The 19,326-nt window shown below is 31.3% G+C and overlaps 2 protein-coding genes across 4 annotated transcripts in view; both read left to right on the forward strand.

The window, feature by feature from the left end:
• Window positions 1–19,326, forward strand: part of LOC139521907 (death-associated protein kinase 1-like) — a 171,033-nt gene that overhangs the window by 124,616 nt on the left and 27,091 nt on the right. For all 3 annotated transcript variants that reach the window (XM_071315621.1, XM_071315622.1, XM_071315623.1), the window contains 3 exons: window positions 13,285–13,383; window positions 15,357–15,455; window positions 18,207–18,305. In XM_071315621.1, coding sequence (XP_071171722.1) covers window positions 13,285–13,383; window positions 15,357–15,455; window positions 18,207–18,305 — 297 coding nt within the window. The remainder of the gene's footprint in view (window positions 1–13,284; window positions 13,384–15,356; window positions 15,456–18,206; window positions 18,306–19,326) is intronic.
• LOC139518607 (uncharacterized) lies at window positions 1,792–11,386 on the forward strand. Its single transcript, XM_071310083.1, has 4 exons — window positions 1,792–3,142; window positions 3,268–4,685; window positions 4,826–5,297; window positions 10,543–11,386. Exons 1-4 carry the CDS (start codon window positions 1,909–1,911, stop codon window positions 11,358–11,360), a joined length of 3,942 nt encoding a protein of 1,313 aa, XP_071166184.1. The 5' UTR covers window positions 1,792–1,908; the 3' UTR covers window positions 11,361–11,386.

Here is a 19,326-nt window from a genome sequence, read left to right on the forward strand (position 1 = left end):
GTTAGTTAGTACATTACAATACAATATCATGATTTCCTGGTAAAAAAAGATAAACCCAAATAATTTCACATGTGTTATAAATCCTATGATTTCAATCCTGTGACATCATACAACAAAGTGTGTTGTCAATGACATTGCATTAAGTGAAACAGGAAACCCTAGAAAAACATAGTTACTTGCATTTCTACTTTATTTCCATTAAAAAGACCATAATCAATGTAATAAAAAGAATAACTAAATACATAAATTCAAATATTGAAAATTGGTCAGTTGGGACCGGACAACTAGGATTTATAACTCGTGTGCTTCACACATTCCTAAATTAATGTGTTGTTCAGCCACTCTCTTAACATTTTTATGCCCCGTTTATGGGCATTATGTTTTCTGGTCGGTGCGTCTGTTTGGTTGTCCATTAGTTCGTCCGTCTGTCCTGCTCCAGGTTAAAGTTTTCAGGTGAAAGTTTTTGGTCGAGGTAGCATTTGATGAAGTTGAAGTCCAATCAACTTGAAACTTAGTACACTTGTTTACTTTGATATGATCTTTCTAATTTTAATGCCAAATTAGAGATTTTACCCCATTTTCACTGTCCACTGAACATATAAAATGATACTGTGGATGGGGCATCCGTGTACAATGGACACATTCTTGTTTTTATATACTAATTCTTGGATCTTTCAGTATTTTTCTACATTATGTATATTTGAATTCTTCAAAGATCTTTTTGAAGATTGTTTATACTTGAATTCTTGGATCAGTTATTCTATTATTTATATCTTGCCTATGTTACTTGAATACAGATAGAGAACTGACTCTGTGTCTTTTATTACTATTGCTTCCTATATTTGACTTTTTTATTGCTCTTCCTATATTTGGATTTTTTATTTAACATAGGTACAGGAGCACTTCCTTGAGGTTTTTCCATATTCAACTGATCAATTATTGGTCAAACTGCTATTTTGTTACAAAACCTATTCATGACAAATTAGGGAAGTTCTCAATTACTCGTGGTTGCAGTGACAGTCAATTTTTTAACACTACTTCCTGTTTCAAGTAACATTGATGTACTTTTATAAGTACATAAGGTTACATTGTTTTTTATTCAAATTTGAATGGATAAGGTTACTTACTACATTGTAATGTTTTCCAATTGTTTGTACAAAATGTTGACCCTAGTCTAGAATTTTTTGTTGAATTTTTTTCAACAGTGCCAATGAATCTAGACTTGAAAACAAATTATACATTTGTACAACTATTATGAAGCACTTACAATGTACAGGGTATTTCCTATCAAAGGTCAGTGTAAATTTTCTTCAGGCACCCTTGCTTCCTCCAACAATTAACACTGGCCACCATGAAATAGCCCCAATGTGGCGCTTAAAAGTGGCACTTAAAAACAATCAATCAATCAATCAATCAATGAACTAAGGTTGCAATTTTAATCAACCTGTAGTTGTTAAATCTGGAAAACAGACTTCTTAACCTCTGTTAAGATAAATGTATAATTGACTTTTAAAATGAAGCTTTAGAACTTTAAAATGTAAGTTTGGGTTTTGTTTAATTTTTTGGTGGTTTCTCATATCAAAACTGTGACTATGTAGTTCAAACATAAGGGGAATGGACATTTAATTCTATTACGTCATAACACTTCCGGTATTAGATGAGATAGTACTGCGCAACTGCAACCTCAATGTGTTGCTAACTTTGCTGTCGAGCGGACGTGGTTTGTCTCGATGCGCAACCTCTAACTAAGATTTCTTAAAGATATATTAAGTCAATGTGATTGACTTGTACATATATTTTATTTATATTGAATAAAAGTATATGTCTTTATAAAAAGATTTTTTACGCAAGTAAAAATCTTATAATTATTTCGTTTGTGAAACGAGATTATTGTATTACTTGACAAAGATGGCGGACGCCATGCTGCATAAGGAGAAAGGAGATAAAACTCCTAAAGCTTCTTTTGAAGATGACTTATTAAGGTTGGACGAAGATGAAATAGCATATGAAGGGAAGGGTAAAGGTCCCGCTAAAGGTCCCGCTAAAAGAAAATGCTCAAAACCTGTTGTCAGTAAAAGTAGTACAGGTAGCGGTCCAAAGGTTAATAACAAGGACGCTAAAGGAAAGACTCTGATAAACAAGGGACACGAGGTGTCGGCTAGTACATCAGATAGCAATAATAATGTGATTATTAATATGCTTACTGACATGAGAAATGAACAATCTTCAACTAATAAAAGGTTGGAAGATATGAACAAACGTAAAGATGTTTTGTATAATGATGAATATGATGAGGAGTATGATAATGTAGGTGATGTAGATGAAGATATGGACGAGGTCCATGAACCTGATGACGGTCAAGATACCGGTAATGAACCACCTTGTAAAAAACAGAAAACTCTCTCAAATAGCGAAGAGTCTAGGTTTTCTAGTATGAATAAAAGATTTAGATCTGGTGAGAGATGTGGTGATAAACTAGATGAACATCTAGCAGACAATATCACAGATATTTTCAGAAATGGTATTTCTGAAGAGAAATACAGAGAACTTATGAAAGATGAAAAGAGTAATCGGCCTGAGAATTGTGAAGGACTTGTACCAGTCCAAACTGATCAGTTAGTATGGGACCTGTTATGGCCCAGAACTAGAACTAATGACAATAGAATGAGACAATGTCAGACTACTGTAGTCAGAGGGGCAACTTATCTGTCCAAAGTAGTTAATAGACTAGACACAATTCTAGGTAAAGAAGATACTCAAAACAAACCTGAGTTGGAAGGTATTCTTGATGACTGTATGGACTCTCTTGCTTTATTTGGTCATGCCAATAAAGAAATATGCTTAGCTAGGAGAGAACTCATGAAACCTGATGTAAAAGGTGAATATAGTCACCTGTTTAATAAAACACAACCTTTCAATAAATGGTTATTTGGTGGAGATGTCTCTAAAACAGTCAAAGACATTGGAGAATGTAGTAAGATTTCAAATCGCCTTTCAGTTGGTAACGGTTATAGCCAGTTTAGAGGCGGTTTCCGTGGTGGATGGAGATCCTCATGGAATAGACGCCGTGGTAGAGGCAGAGGCGGAAGAGGTCGTGGTAGTGCCTCAAGGTCAATTGACAAATCTGACACAAAAAACTCCCGTTTGACTCACAACAAGTACTTGAATTAGATGTTGTGAGTATTAACACAAATGATTTTCAAGCAGGAAGTTTAAAATTGTTTGTTAATGAATGGAGAAAATTAACATCTGATAAATATATTTTAGATGCGGTTCAGCACTGTTATATAGAATTTACAGACAATAGACCTCCTATACAAAATAAAATGTCAATTAGAAATTCCAAATTCAATTTAAAGGAAGAAAAAATTGTTGATATTGAAATTGAAAAATTATTAAAAATGAATGTAATTCAAGAAGTTGAATCTGAAATAAATGAATTTATTTCCCCAATTTTTGTAAGACCAAAAAAGAATGGCGAATACAGAATGATACTTAATTTGAAAGAATTAAATAAACACATTGAATATCAACATTTCAAAATGGATTCTTTTGAAAGCGCTTTAAATTTGATTAAAGAAAATGCATACATGTCAAGTGTAGATCTAAGACATGCTTATTATTCTATTAACATTGCTGAACAGCATAGAAAATTTTTAAGATTTGTTTGGAAAGAGAAATATTTTCAATATTCCTGCTTACCAAATGGAATAGCTATGGCACCAAGGCTTTTTACAAAAATTATGAAAGTTGTATATGCAAGTTTGCGTAAAATGGGTTATGTTAATGTTGGGTACATTGACGATTCACTACTATTAGGTGATACTGAACTCGAATGCAAAAATAATGTTACAGAAACTGTTAATATGATGTCAAGCCTTGGATTTATAGTACATAAAGATAAGTCAGTTTTTACTCCTAAAAAATGCATCAAGTTTTTAGGTTTTTACATTGACTCGGAAACAATGATAGTTACTTTACCAGTTGAAAAACAAGATACTATTGCTAAAGAATGCAAACATTTACAAAGTAAAAATAAATGTAAAATAAGAGAAGTAGCTAGAGTTCTTGGGATACTCATATCTAGTCTCCCTGCTGTGGAATTTGGTAAACTCTATTACAGGAAAATAGAGAGAGAGAAAATTAAAGCATTAAAATTAGCTATGGGAGATTTTGATTCTGAAATGTTTGTAACATCAGAAATGAAACAAGACCTAAAGTGGTGGTCAGATAATATTTATACTCAAAAGAGGAAATTTAATAGAGGTAACCCACAGGTTATAATTCAAACAGACGCCTCAAAATTAGGTTGGGGAGCAGTCTTGAATGAACAAAAAATAGGTAGCAGATGGAGCAATGACGAAAAAGATAATCATATTAATTGTTTAGAATTATTAGCTGTTTATTATGCTCTAAAATCATTTAAGGATGATTTGAATACTGTTGAAAATGTCAAAATTCTTACAGACAATACAACTGCTGTAAGCTATATAAACAGTATGGGTGGTATAAAGTCTATTGAATGCAATAGAATTGCTAGAAAAATTTGGATTTGGTGCTTTGAACACCAAATATGGCTGATTGCTACTCATATACCAGGGAAGTTAAATACAAAAGCAGACTATCAGTCAAGAAATTTTAATGATCAGATAGAATGGCAACTGAATAAAAACAATTTTGAAAAAGTATGTTTATTATGGAATAAACCAGAAATAGATTTATTTGCTTCACATCTAAATACTCAGTTACCAATTTTTTGTTCATGGAAAGCTGATCCAGAATCATCTTTTGTTGATGCTTTTACTCTTGATTGGGGTAATTTTTCTTACAGTTATATGTTTCCTCCTTTCAGCATGATCGGACGCTGTGTAAAGAAGATTATAAAAGACAAGGCAGACGTGCTGTTTGTGGGACCACTTTGGCCAACCCAACCATGGTTTGTTCAAGTAATGAAACTGTTAATAAACAATCCATATGTTATCAAAGCAAACAAAAAGCTATTGACTCTACCATACAAGGACATAGTTCATCCTTTAGAAAAGACATTGAATTTGATGGTATGTCGGATATCCGGAACCGATTACAAAACAGAGGAATTTCAGAGAAAACTTCCACTATTATCATGGCATCATGGAGATCAGGAACTCAAAAACAATATAAAACATATATCAAGAAATGGTTTATTTTCTGTCTTGAACGGAAAGAGGATAAATTTCACACGTCTGTAGAACTTGTGCTAGAATTTCTGACTTATTTGTTTGAATGTGGCTTGAGTTCTTATTCATATTTCGCCTTCGGTCTCAAGTAATGAATTAGCTTAACTTCTCTATGAGGGGTGAAGCTTACATATAATATCTCTGTTTAAAGAAACAAACTATACCCATAGCTGGCCAGTGACCTTGACCCTAGTATATAAGCACCTGTTCCATAATAACTTGTCATTATTTTTCTAGAGGGGTGAAGTGAACACTTCACTTGAATTCTTTTTAGTTATTTTATTTTTATCTTAAATTTGGGAGAGAGTTACTAAAGTTACATTAACTTGTTTACGATGTACGACAAGTTCTAATGTTATTTTGTTATTTAGAAATAATACTTCCTCAATTGTCTACGATGTATGACAAGTGTTGATGGAAATGAATTTAAAAAATTTCTTGTCTACGATGTATGACAAGTGTTCATGGAAATTAATTAAATATTTTATTGTCTACGATGTATGACAATTTTATATATTCATTAAGTTTTTGCCTTAGTACACTACGATGTACGGCACATTTGTTACTTAATTCATACTCCTGTTTGTTAAACAGGTAGATATTTAAAAGTATTTCTATTCACCTGAAGGTCGTGAGTACTCTTCACAATTTACACGTGTTTTACCTGCACAGGTACACATTTTTGTATTACAATGGCTGAATTTGTTTATGCAATTGTATTGTTTTTGCAAGATGTTTAGAATGATGTTTTAGAAATTAAAGATGATAAATTTAATAGGAAAACAAGAGGTATTTTGAATAAATCCTCTTCTTAAACAGTTATAAAACCTAGTAGTTTTATAAAAGATCATAATGGCATGGCAATTGGAAATAATTGACAAAGCAACAGAACCTGTAAAAAGTAAGTTTTTAAATCTAGTGCTACTTGTATAGCTTCAAAATCTACTTGATTTGTGAATGTTTCTCACGAAAGTGCTGTTGAGTTTTAAGATAGGCATGTATATTGATACATTGACTCATTATTATTAATGTAGTAAAGAACCTGTATGAATCATGAGGTTTGAGACAGTTTTACTGCCTTCAACTCAAGCAGAGTTTGTAGAGAAACCTGCTGCTATATTTGATTTTTGCCATTAGAGGCTTACTTTAATGAAGATTTAGTTCTATATTTTGATCTGAACTACTGAAATGATACTGTGTATGTACCTCCTTTTGGAGTTTGTGCCATGGCTGATGATAGTCCAGTCGGAGTTGAATTTGATTCATCTTTTGATCCTGCATTAAGGTTTTCAGAAGCCTTTAAGGCTTCTATTAGTGAGATTAATGGTCCATTATCTCATCCTGTTTGTTGAACAGTTTAATCATGATTTTGCTTTGAAAATCCCAAAATTGTAAATATTACTACCATGTCAGCAAATATAAAATCAGGAAAATATAAAGTTCATAGAGGTAATACTATCACACTGAGAACTGTGACAATCCTAGTGTGTCGAGGATAAATAAAAAATCGAAATGGCACTGCCTAGACAGGCCCACTCTGTGGTTTCAAAGATGCAGGAAACCCAGAGATACTTTATTAAGGGGTTGATCATCACCCCTATTGTTGAGTTGGCTATTTCTTGTTGTAAGAATGGGCCATTGGATCTTGATAGTACAAGGATTTTATTGTAAAATTCTATTTGTTTGTTTGACCATGGGTTTCTGGTTAGACCCATAGGAGATGCTCAGAAATATTTAGATGATAAAACTTATTTGTAATTCTGTTGTGATAGTTGCTTTATCACGTTTCTAGTTATGATTGCATGAAGCAAACTTAGTGTTTATACAAAGATTCTGAAGCAAATTCTAGATTCCTTGGAAGAGGTTCCAGGTCTAGCAATTAATTTACTCCCAGCTGTTATGGGAAAGGCAATATCAGTTTTTTAACTGCAGAGGCTCTGTTGGTCAACAGGGCGACTATACTAGTAGGCAATTCCCTTCATTGAGAGGGAGAGGGTTTCAAAAAGGGAACAGGGAATCTCGAAGAGGTCACATTTCTCAACCAGTTGCTATATATACAGTATAGATAACTTAAATATTATGATTTGGAAAATGTTACTAATAATCTATTGATATTAGATTTAATAAGAAATGGTTATAAAATTATTTTTAATGATGTACCACAAGGTTCATCATTTTTGAATTAAATACATTTCACCTTTCATAAGGATGAATTAATTTCAGAAGTCCAAAAATTGATAGCTAAGGGAGCTATTTAAGAGGTTGATCGATCAATGGAAAATCAGTTTATTTCCTATATTTTCTTAGTTCCTAAGAAAGATTGGTCTTCAAGGCCTGTATCTATTTGATAAATTCAAACATACTTAGCTTGTTGCTAATCAGCATTTGGAGCAGGACCATTTATCTTTTGTTTAGAATTAAATTTTTAGGATAAATATCTATATATATATATAGAGAGAGCTAACATCTATAGATCACACAGATGCATATTTAAGTTTCATTTATGATTATATCACATTTTCCTGATTCATGTGGAAAAGACATTGATATGATATTTATGTTTTTGTTTTGGATTGGCTTCTGTATCAAGAGTTTTTACTAAGGTTTTAAAACCTGTCTATGTATTTATGAAATAATGTCACTTGAAGTATATACATGCTATAGTTTATACATTGATGATTCTTTTATTATGGATCAGAGTTTAGATGATTGTATTGTGAATACAGAAGAAGTGGTGCAAATGCTTGATAAGCTGTGCTTCGGAAGAAATTTTGAGAAGTTGGTACTCATTTCTTGGAAGCACATTGTTTTCCTTTGTCTCATTATTGATACTGAGCTATTTAAGTTTTTTCTGACAGATGAGAAATGGTAATATTATCTCCCTTGGGAAATTCTTCTTAAATAGAATTGTGTAACTGTATTATAGATGATTTACATCATATATTGGTTTTGTGACGAATGCTTTTAATGCAGTATCTGTGGGAATGTTACATTGCAGAAACATGGCGAGAAATAATGTTGAAACACTGTAGAGTTGTTACAGTATTTATTTTCATCAATACATGTAGGTGAATTTTTTTTAACATTTTAAAATCAGAAATTAAAAATTTGATTTATAGACCCATCCAAATAAGTTTTTGGATTGGACCAGATTCCTCATAAGAAGGATTTGGGATCCAAATTTGAAGAAAATGTTTCTGTTGGTAGATGGAGCTTCTTTAAGAGTATGCGCTCATTTCATATAGATTTCATAGTATTGTTGGCTATATTTTTCTTTTGGAGAAAACAGTTTTAGTCACAGAGAGTTATACAATCAGAAAATACATTTTCAGTAGCTTTTATTATGCAATAGGAGGTAAAACCTCGTTGTCACTTAACATGCTTACTACAAATATTTCATTATTTGGGCTTGGTGTTCAAGAAAGAACATTTTTATCACAGCTCTTTATATTCCTGGTAAGAAAATTTTGATGCTTATCATATGGTTAAAAAATTTACAGATTCAAAAGGATGGCAATTGAAAGAAGATATATTTGTTTTGTTGTTATCACGTTTTCATTTTCAAATCTGTAGAGAATTACTTCGTTGTCTTTTGACCAACAAGCTCCTTTCAGAGATGTTTGTATTTTTCATGGTCAGAATTAAGACCTTATATTTTCCCATCTTTTTCATTGTTGGGGATAATTATAAAGAAAATTATTAGTGATAAAGTTCAGAAGGCTCTTTTGATTATCCTTTTTGGCCTGCTCAGAGTTGGTTTTCTTTGCTAAGACCAATTTTAATTTATTTGCCAGTTAAACTGCTAAGCATAAAAATTAGTAACAATGTTGCATACTGAAGATAATGTCTTTCTGTCAGGAAGAGACTTAATTCAACTGTATATTGTAAAAAATTAAAGTGAACCAACACCTGAAGGGTTGATTGTGCAGTAGGGTAAAAACGTGTGTATTATACTCAGAAATCACTTTAATATAAACAGGAGATTTCAGAATCATTTGTAAAATATATTTACACTTCATCTTGGAGACCATGCATCTATAATCAAGCATTATCAATATTTTTTGAGAAATTTCATTATTTGGTGTGTTCAAAGAGAACCAATTCCTTATCACCATCTAAAAAGGATGTTATTGATTATTGAATTTTTTGTAAAACACAAGCTTTTCATATTCAGCATGTTTAAGGTGAATTTTCCTTGTTCTATGTTGAAACAGACTTTATCCTTTAAGAAATAGATGTTACTTAATTTGTTTGTTTACTACATGTATTTGTGGAAGGTTGCTTAAACCTGAATCTGCAATTGAAGAGTTAGATACTCTTTCACTTGGGAGATGAATTTAGTGCTATCTTTTTTAAGTTCTTAATATTCATTGGAGAATTTAACATTGAAGACTGTCTTTTATACTTGTGTCTTTATTTGCCTTGACTACAGCTGCCTTAAAGTACTATCTTTATCAGCTGTAGATTTACATTCTATGTTTCTTCATTCAGAGACATGGCACTTTATTTTTTCATATACATGAGTTTTTGAAAAATACTAGATCTGTTAGTTAGTTTACCTAAAGAGGTGATCAAAGGTTTTGATAAACCAAAACTTTGTGTTGTTAAGACAATGATTTATCATGTTTTGTGTACAAAATAGGTGAGAGAATTCATCTAAGTCTTTTCGTAGAGTTTAGATAGTTAGAGAGAGTTCTAATTTTATCCGAGGTTTTAAGGTTAACTCATTTAGAGGAACCTCTTCATAGGTGCATTTAGCTTCAGAATGTTCTATTAAGGACATTATGGCAACAGTTTTGTCTGGACATATGATCAAACCTTTTACAAGTTCTATAACAGGAAAGTGAATAATATCAGTACTAAAACGCTTTTCTTCAGTTGTAGTTACTGTGATTGTGATTTTTATCCTTTATTAAATGTTGGCATTTATATAAAAATTGTTTTTAGTTTGTGTCTACACTTTAAACAAGCTAATTCATTACTTGAGACCGAAGGCGAAATATGAATAAGAATGTTCCTTCATCCAAGCATATCTTGGATGTGCAGGATGAAGGTCATTCTTAGAATATGAGCCTGAGGCTCGAAAGTAATTAATTCCCACCCTAGGGATTATCAGTCAGACCCACCCTTTTCCACTGGGTTTTATATTTGGTCGACACAAACTTGCTTTAAATTATGACAAGTTATTATGGAACAGGTGCTTATATACTAGGGTCAAGGTCACTGGCCAGCTATGGGTATAGTTTGTTTCTTTAAACAGAGATATTATATGTAAGCTTCACCCCTCATAGAGAAGTTAAGCTAATTCATTACTTTCGAGCCTCAGGCTCATATTCTAAGAATGACCTTCATCCTGCACATCCAAGATATGCTTGGATGAAGGAACATTATTCCGCTTTGAATAGTGCTAGGTCAGCACTATCTGCGTTTGGTTTGACTTTTGATAATGTACCTGTTGGAAAGCATCCACTTGTGATAAGATTTCTCAAAGGAGTATATCATTTGAGACCTACTGTACATAATGATGTAAATATTTGGGATGTTTCTATTGTTTTGAGATTGTTGAGACGTTTATCACCAGTTGCTGATATATCAGTGAAAGATTTAACTTTAAAACTAGTTATGTTAATTGCATTGACGAATGCTACTAGATCACAGAGTATTCATTTATTAAAACTCAGCAATATGCAAAAACAGAAGGATTGTTTTCGTTTTAAGATATTTGATTTACTGAAACAAAGCAGACCTGGATATAAGAATCCAGAAGTTATTTTAAAAAGTTTTCCTCCAGACAGGAGATTATGTGTGTATTTAGTACTGAAGGAATATTTGAAACGTACTGTTGATATAAGATCAGAAGAAGATTCATTAATATTAAGTTATATTAAACCACACAAAAAAGTTAGTTGCTCAACTATTTCTAGATGGATTAAATCCATTATGTGCCGTGCAGGAATTGACACAAGTATATTTAAAGCACACAGTACACGATCTGCATCTACTTCGAAGGCAAAGCAGAATAATGTGCCTGTAAGTGATATTTTAGCCAAAGCCGGTTGGTCAAGTTCAACGACTTTTGGAAAATTTTATGACAAGACAGTAACAACAAGTGATGTTTTTGCAGAAAAAGTGTTACAAATCTGAATACGAGTTATTAAATGTTTGATTTATGATTTAGTTTTTAATAAGAAAGATCAAATGATCTACATGTTTATGAGTGCTACATAATGCATATCACTGGCATCTGTTTGTTGCAAATTGTCTAGGTGTATCTAATGATCATCACAGGTATTCATTGTCAAAGAAGTGAGAAATACATGTAACATACATACAAAAGCACACCGGGAAAAAAAAAAAAAAAAATATGTTGTAGCTTTGAAGTCTCATCTAATACCGGAAGTGTTATGACGTAATAGAATTACCAAATTTAACGATACTTACCTTGGTTAAGTTGAAGTTAAAGTGTAATTCTATGAAGACATAGAATAACACTGGAGGTGTTAGATGCCACCTCCCACCCCATCAGCTCTTATTATAGGGCTTGGTACATCTTTGTATATTGTAATTGGTAGATGTACTTTTAATACCAACAATTTTTGTTTTTACTGTAAATATTGAGGTTGCAGTTGCGCAGTACTATCTCATCTAACACCTCCAGTGTTATTCTATGTCTTCATAGAATTACACTTTAACTTCAACTTAACCAAGGTAAGTATCGTTAAATTTGGTAATTACTATATGCAAGCTTATAAATCATAAAAATTATTATAAACCCCACCAACTTTCAAAAGGACAGACTGTTTTATCTTTGTTTGTTTGTCATCTGTAAGTTTATTTGCCAGTCTGTTGTCCATGCAGTAGCTTACAGTTTAACTTGTTTTTATAATGAATTGGTTGGAGCATTTATATTGAACAATACCACGTTGTACTTCCATCTTTGATTCAAATAATGTTATGAGATACTCATTACAAAGAGCTTCCTTTCTTAACTTAGTAACTTTAGAGTTTTGGACAAGAAGGGTAAACATTACTATTAGCTCAGTTTGTATTATATTATTCCATTATTGCTTCTCTTTAAATAAAGTACAAGTCTTCAATTTGGGAATCTCATAGTTGTGAACCGAACACAAAATGTTTAAAACATTAATTTTGGATTAAGTGCATAAGTAATACCAGATATTTGTCTTTGTAAATTACATGATAAGTTCATTGAGTATATATCCGTTAAGAAGTATTTATCAATGGGTGGATTCACAACTTCCCACAAATAGATACTGAGTGATGATATACAAAGTAATTTATACCTGTTAATTATCTGCAAGTAGCTTTGATGATTGATATAGCTAACATGCTGATTGCATTATGATGAAAAAATTATTACTTTTCTTTTCACTCTTAGATAATTGACTACATCCCGAGTCTGACCTGGTTAAGGTTGCCTATTTCAAGACCAGGGAAATTATTTAGTAACAGGGTGTGAATTTGATTTTAAAAGCTAGATACAATTCTGTTTTTTTTAATTTCCTCAATCCAGATTCTGCTATCAACTTATGATTGACTGTTGGTTGCATTATGTCCAGTGGCAAATATTTTAAGCAAATAAATATTAATTTATATTGATAGGAAAACAAATCCACAATGTATCTTCATGGTTAATAAAAATTAGATAATTTCTTTGTTTTGAAGATTTTTTGTGGGTGTTGGATATTTTTTACAGACAAGTCAGAAACTCATGTCAAAGTGAGGGTACATCTTTAATAGTTCTTAAGGTCCATTTATAACTTGGTCATTGTGACCAATTTTGTATGCTTGAGCTATATTTTTGTAGAGCCCCTTTTTAAAAATGTATTATAGCCAATGTTACACTATATAAAATATAAATAAAAGGGATAAATGATATCATATACATCAATGTAATAGTCAGCCAAGTGCACATACAAAAGGTAAAAAAATAGATGTAACTCAATAAAACTCATTTAAATCCCATGAAGCCTAAGCAAGTAGTGAACAAACCCAACCAAGAGTTCTAAATTTTCACCATCTGAAAATCGAATATATTTTGTTTCAGAATTTAGATGGTTTGATATACTGGGCAGCAAGACAAGGACAACAAGAAGTCATAAAGTATCTTAAAGAAGAAAATGTATCTCTGGATACACAAAACAAGGTAAATTCCAAAACCTTGCAGCCTACAGAATTGACCAATTATCATTAAACAACTGTTAGCAACTAATTGATAATAATGGTTTATTCCCGATTGTCCCACTTTTTAAAATTTTAGAGTTCTGATTGTCCCACATTATTATATGAAGTAAAATGTTCTTAGATAAACAAGGTAACTTTTGTTTGTTTTTGCTAAATAGACAAGAATTAATTATGGCACATTTAAAATTAATTTTAAAAGAATATATATAAATGTTTTTTTTAATAATTAGTATTTGATTAAAAAAAGTATACTATTTCTGATTTATGAAATATATCTACAATGTTATTTATAAAACAAATGAAAATAGCACTAAATACCGAAATTCGAATGACTTTTTTTGTAAAGTTTTTAAATAGATATAGCAATAATGCATGCAATTAAAAAAAAAAAAAGTATAAATTCATTTGCATCCTACACTCTACTCGAACTGGTTGATGGAGAGATGTTTCTTTGTAATTTTATAATGGAAGTCCGAGTACATTGATACACTATAAAGAATCACCAATCTTCCTTCAAAAATAAGATATGGTATGATTGCCAATGAGACAACTCTCCCTAAGAGATCAAATGACACAAACATTAACAACAATAGGTCACCTGGGACAGTGTTGAAATAGTACACTTAAGAATTAACTAAAAAATAGTAGAAAAATGCTTATATCTCATCAGATATGGATACAGAAAAACATCTGAAAAAACTTGACAGTCACACAGAGTGGACTTATACTTCACCACAACAAAGACAGATCTGAGCGTATTCGCAGTTACTGACAGCTAGTTAAAAATATAAAAAAAATATGCAGCCAAGTCTAAATTTTATCATGGCTATATTATATTCCGATAGTACATACTGAACATTCAGAATTTTTTGCGAAAATGCGACAGGGTTAAAATAGCTTAAATTTAAACTCATATTTTGAAATTTTTTATATGAAGCAATTAAACAGGATTTTTCTCAATATTGCAAAAATTAAAATCGCATTTTAGTCTAAAATGACAAAATTAATACACAATAATTTCTTAATTAACTATGTGCAAAATAGAATATGTAAATATTATCATTTGTTCATTTTTGTCCATCATATATTTTTATAAGTTACATTGATGAGTAACCTTTAATTAACTTCAACATACTATAAAAACAAATTAATCACTACCAAAACAATTCCCAATTGTCCCACATTTAAACTTCCCAATTGTCCTACAAACATATTCCCGATTGTCTCACAAAATTTCATTACTTTTTTACTTGTAATTTCAAAAAGTGGGACAATCGGAAAGACACCATAATAATATATCTATATCGAAATTGACTCTTTAGTGTAAACCTCTTTTGTGTTATGAAATATGAATGGATAGGTTTGTGTTAACAGCAGTATGTCAAAGTGAAAATGGTTGTGCATTTATCTTGGATTTTAACAACTGTTCTTTACAAAAATTAGATTACTGTGACCTACATGTCAGCATAAATACTTGGTTTAGTTACACATAAAGTTTAAGATCCAATACACAATAGGTTATAGATGAACTGTAATTGATAAGTGTATGCACCTTCTTGATTTCCTAGATAAGTCTATTCATCATTGAGGTAAATGCATTTTGCCATATATGACATTCATTTTATGTTACAATGAATTTGTATACTGGTAATATCCTTTTTTTTTTTAATAAATCAGGATCAAGCCATGGAAATCAGACTGCTTCAGTTCTTATTTCATATTTATTACTTTTGAATTTTGTTTAAAAACATGGTTCTTTATTCTGTCCGAATTTGCTAAATTTGTTTGAAAAGGTTAATTTGATTTTACAAATGCTAAGATGGATTTATATAAATAGTGGCTGCCTATTTATTGAAAGTTTAGAATCTCACATCAGTTAATGAGTTGTAATCTATGAAAACATTAATAAGATTAAAGTTTTTGTATATTTGATAGTCTGGAGAATGTGCCTTACATGTAGCAGCCAGGTATGGACATTCAGCTGTTATTGCCTATCTTGTGTCAGAAGGTGCTGAACTAAACCTCCAAGATACAGTAAGTACTGTCATCAACTTCTTCACTTACATTTACATCACAACATTATTATTTACTGCATAAGACTTATAGCAGTAAACCTGGTGTCTTTTGATCTGAAAATCATCATTTGACTTTAATATGAAAATCATGATTTAAATTTTGATTAACACATTTGATCTAACATTCTTATTAAGGTATAATGAATAATATATTCACAGTACCAGGGCTTTCAAAACAAATTGAGCCATTTCAGACTTTAATTTTCCATCCTGATTTATTGTACTTTGGCAACTAAAGCCGTTCAGGCCAATCAAAGTCACCATAGACAGGGATTAAGGGTTAGGAAATAGATTACAATATGTGAAAAGAATGCTTCTTACTATGTAAATTGTTCAATTTACTGACGAACACTCGTACATTTATATATCTTTAGTAAACTAACAGTGATACTTTGAAGTGCAGATTGTCAAGGGACTTTAGCGTATGCTATACTCTTTATTGATGCCATAACATTCTGATGAGAAAGTTAAGTGAATCATTGTGTTGCTAGTAACTTGGGGTGTGGAAATATACTATAGGCAAATGCGTATTCCAATGAAATTATTAACCTTTATTAAAACCAGTGAACACAGTGATATATTCTCATAAAGATTAATACATCATAATACATTCCATTTTACATTCCTAAATACAAATATGTTCCATACAAATATGTCATACTCTAAATATGATTTACTGAAAAGAAAACAAAAAAATACTGTCATTCACTAAATAACAAAAGTTTGAAACATTGCAAAATACATGTTATTCAGAGAACAATATACAAAGGAGTATGTTCAATAAGGTCCTAAAATGGCCCACTTTTTTAGCGTAAATTTCAAATTCGGATTTATTGACCAATATCACGATAAGTTATAGCTAATACATTGACTAGATAGGATATAAGCCATATTGTTTAAAATTTTTCATTATGACGTCACAAGTTGTACTCGTATTGATTTTTCACGAAAAAATCAATGAAAATGGGTAAATTTCCAAAGATTATTTGACAGGAAACATACGTCGACAACAAAGATCTTTTAAAATAATGTTTGTGAAGACATTTAACATGTCTTATTTGAATATTAAGCTTGTCGACGCCTGCGCTCTATGTTTCCTGGTCCTTTATTTGGTTGAAATCCTGCTGATTTAGTCAAATTTCACCAAAATCCTTTATCTTGACCGTTTTGGAATGTAAAAATCGTTGCGTTAGAATTAAACTTTGACAAAAACAGCTCTGTTTAACTTTTTCACATGTCTTTAAGGCAACTTAAAACAATTATTGTCTTGTAACCATGAACTTTATAATTGGGGCCAAATATGGCACTTACCGAACTTACTCCTTTAAATGGATATATACCAAAAATTGTAAACATCTTGTTTTACCCAGTGAAAAAACATTAAAATAATATTAACCATAAATCAATGAAACATCATTGACACAAAAATGTAATTATCTATTTACACTTTACAACCTGTGAAATATCTGTTTATAGAAATATAACATGCGTCTGAGAGGACTTTGACACTTAAATTCACTGAATAAAGTTCTTAAACTTATGCAAAATAACACACCAAATTAGAAATATTTCCACCAAAATTCAACACAAATTTTGTCAAGTTATTGACTTAATATTCATTCGGAACTCTCTAATAATCACTGTACAAAACAAGACAAGACAAAATACTTTATTTCCTCAGACACAAACGTGTACAAGAGGTCAAAACATAATAAAGTATACATATAAATCGACTGCAGAGTAGTGTACGATAATAGCACTAGCACATGATTTTCACAACATTGAGATATATACATTGTATATATTACCTATTGATAATATTTATGAAAATTGACAATAAAAGCATCTTTACCTAATATTGGATATTGGCTTGACAGCAATCAAACTCAACACAGAGACAAAATGTGGAAAATTTGTTGAAAAAACTGTATATTTCTATCAAATACCCAAAGCTTTGTACCTCTACATGTTTGTTCAAATAAATACTGAAGAGAAACTCACAATATACACCTGTGCGTAAAGGCACACTGATATCTATGCAAACAATTTATCTGTCCATTTCTTGCTCAAAAAGTTTTTGATTTGATTAGTTTTGATATTATTTTGACAAACCTAATCATTTATTGCTTACAATAATACATTGCAAACTAGTCAAACATGAAAGACAACTTTAAAAAGACCAATCAATGTCTGGTACTTTTTTACCTGCCAGGTGTGCAGGTAATTCACAGCTGCAAATTAAAAGCTTGTCACTACATTAAAATGTGTTGATGAGAGGGTATCTAATTAGAGCTTGGTTTTACAAAAAAAAAATCTCTTGATGTCAATTATATGACCAGAAAATTTTGTCCGTGTTAGGGAAAACTGACAGGCCAAAAATGAATGTCTTAATCTTGATTATTATTTTTTAATCACATGAAATATTCTGAAAATCTGTTTCAGTTATACTAAATCCAGACATTTATTGAAAAAAGACAAATTGTCTGAGAAATTGTCTTGCATAAATTACCGTTTTAGAAGCCCTGCATGGTACCCATTTTAAAATCTATTAAACTGATAAACTTTTATTTTCTTCATTCTTTTTACCTTTCATCTATTTTAGCTATTAATATATTAACTGTTTTATGTCTAGCTAGGTGACACAACTTTATACACAGTGCCACCTTTTATGTTTTTTAGCTATTAACCTATTAACTTTTTTACATCTAAGTTAGGTGACACAGCCTTACACAGTGCTGCCTGGCACGGGTTTAATCAGATTGTAGCATCTCTGTCTTCTGGTGGAGCCGATCTTAACAAACAGAATAAGGTAGTTACTAAAACACATATAAAAACACAATTTAGTATATTTTTGATAAAATTTATTCATAAGCCTTATGATCTACATCATTCTAATTATGTTAGAGGGTCTTTATACTTATGTGGAAAGATGGCAAGAATTAGACAGAACTATGAAAACGTGGCAACATGAGGGTGGGAAATAGGAACAGCAATGACAATTTATATTTCTCAGAAGTTTATACCCCTGTATCACCCTCCATAATATTAAAAAGTGTGTGCTTGTCCACTAAACTTTTTGAGGAGCATACAAAGTTGCTTTGTCTATCTGTACATCTGTTTTTGGGGCCTAAACAAATGCTTCACATATGAAAAGTCTGATTTGCCGAAGTCCATGTCTTCTAAATAATCTAGACTCTGATGTCCCACTGCTAAAACAAGACCTTAAAATGCTGTCATACACCAGACCACCCTTGGAATAGGTGACCTCAACTTGAATGTTTGCTGGATTTATGTCATCACTCTGGATTAAGTCTTTAAGATGGTGCAGAATTCTGAATAACTTATCACAAAAGTAATGATATGTTTAATTACTTGCAAATAGTATAAATATTATTTTAAACCTTTTAGTACCAACTTTTTAAGATTCCCTTAAATTAAAAAAAAAAAGAAGAGAGGTTAAACAAATTAAGCTAAGTTAAGCTTTTTTTTTTATGCCTCCACCATAGCAGAAGGGGCGGGACATTAAATTTCACCCTTGACCGTCTGTCTGTATGTATGTATGTATGTCCTAAAGTTGGTGTCTGTTCTCTTACTTTAGTTTGCCTCAACCAAATGGTATGAAACTTATACACAATGCTTATTACTACATAGGTAATACAGATCAAGTATGAATTTGGGTGGCATCACCTCAACAGTTCCTGAGTTATGCCCCTTTTTAAACATAAAAATTGCTGAATTTTATTTTCCGTTCTCCTACTTAAGTTAGCCTCAACCAAATGTTATGAGACTTCTACATAATACTTATTATCACAAAACTCACATGTAGTACA

This window comes from Mytilus edulis, chromosome 4 (assembly GCF_963676685.1).
Source record: "Mytilus edulis chromosome 4, xbMytEdul2.2, whole genome shotgun sequence".
Classification (NCBI taxonomy): Eukaryota; Metazoa; Mollusca; class Bivalvia; order Mytilida; family Mytilidae; genus Mytilus; species Mytilus edulis.

Excerpts from the sequence above, each read along its gene's own strand:
- LOC139518607 (XM_071310083.1), top strand. The coding sequence starts at position 1,909 with ATGGCGGACGCCATGCTGCATAAGGAGAAAGGAGATAAAACTCCTAAA. Across the intron at positions 4,686-4,825 it reads ATAAAAACAATTTTGAAAAA|TTACAGTTATATGTTTCCTC; the intron begins GTATGTTTATTA and ends GGGTAATTTTTC. Across the intron at positions 5,298-10,542 it reads TTATTCATATTTCGCCTTCG|GCTCATATTCTAAGAATGAC; the intron begins GTCTCAAGTAAT and ends TTCGAGCCTCAG.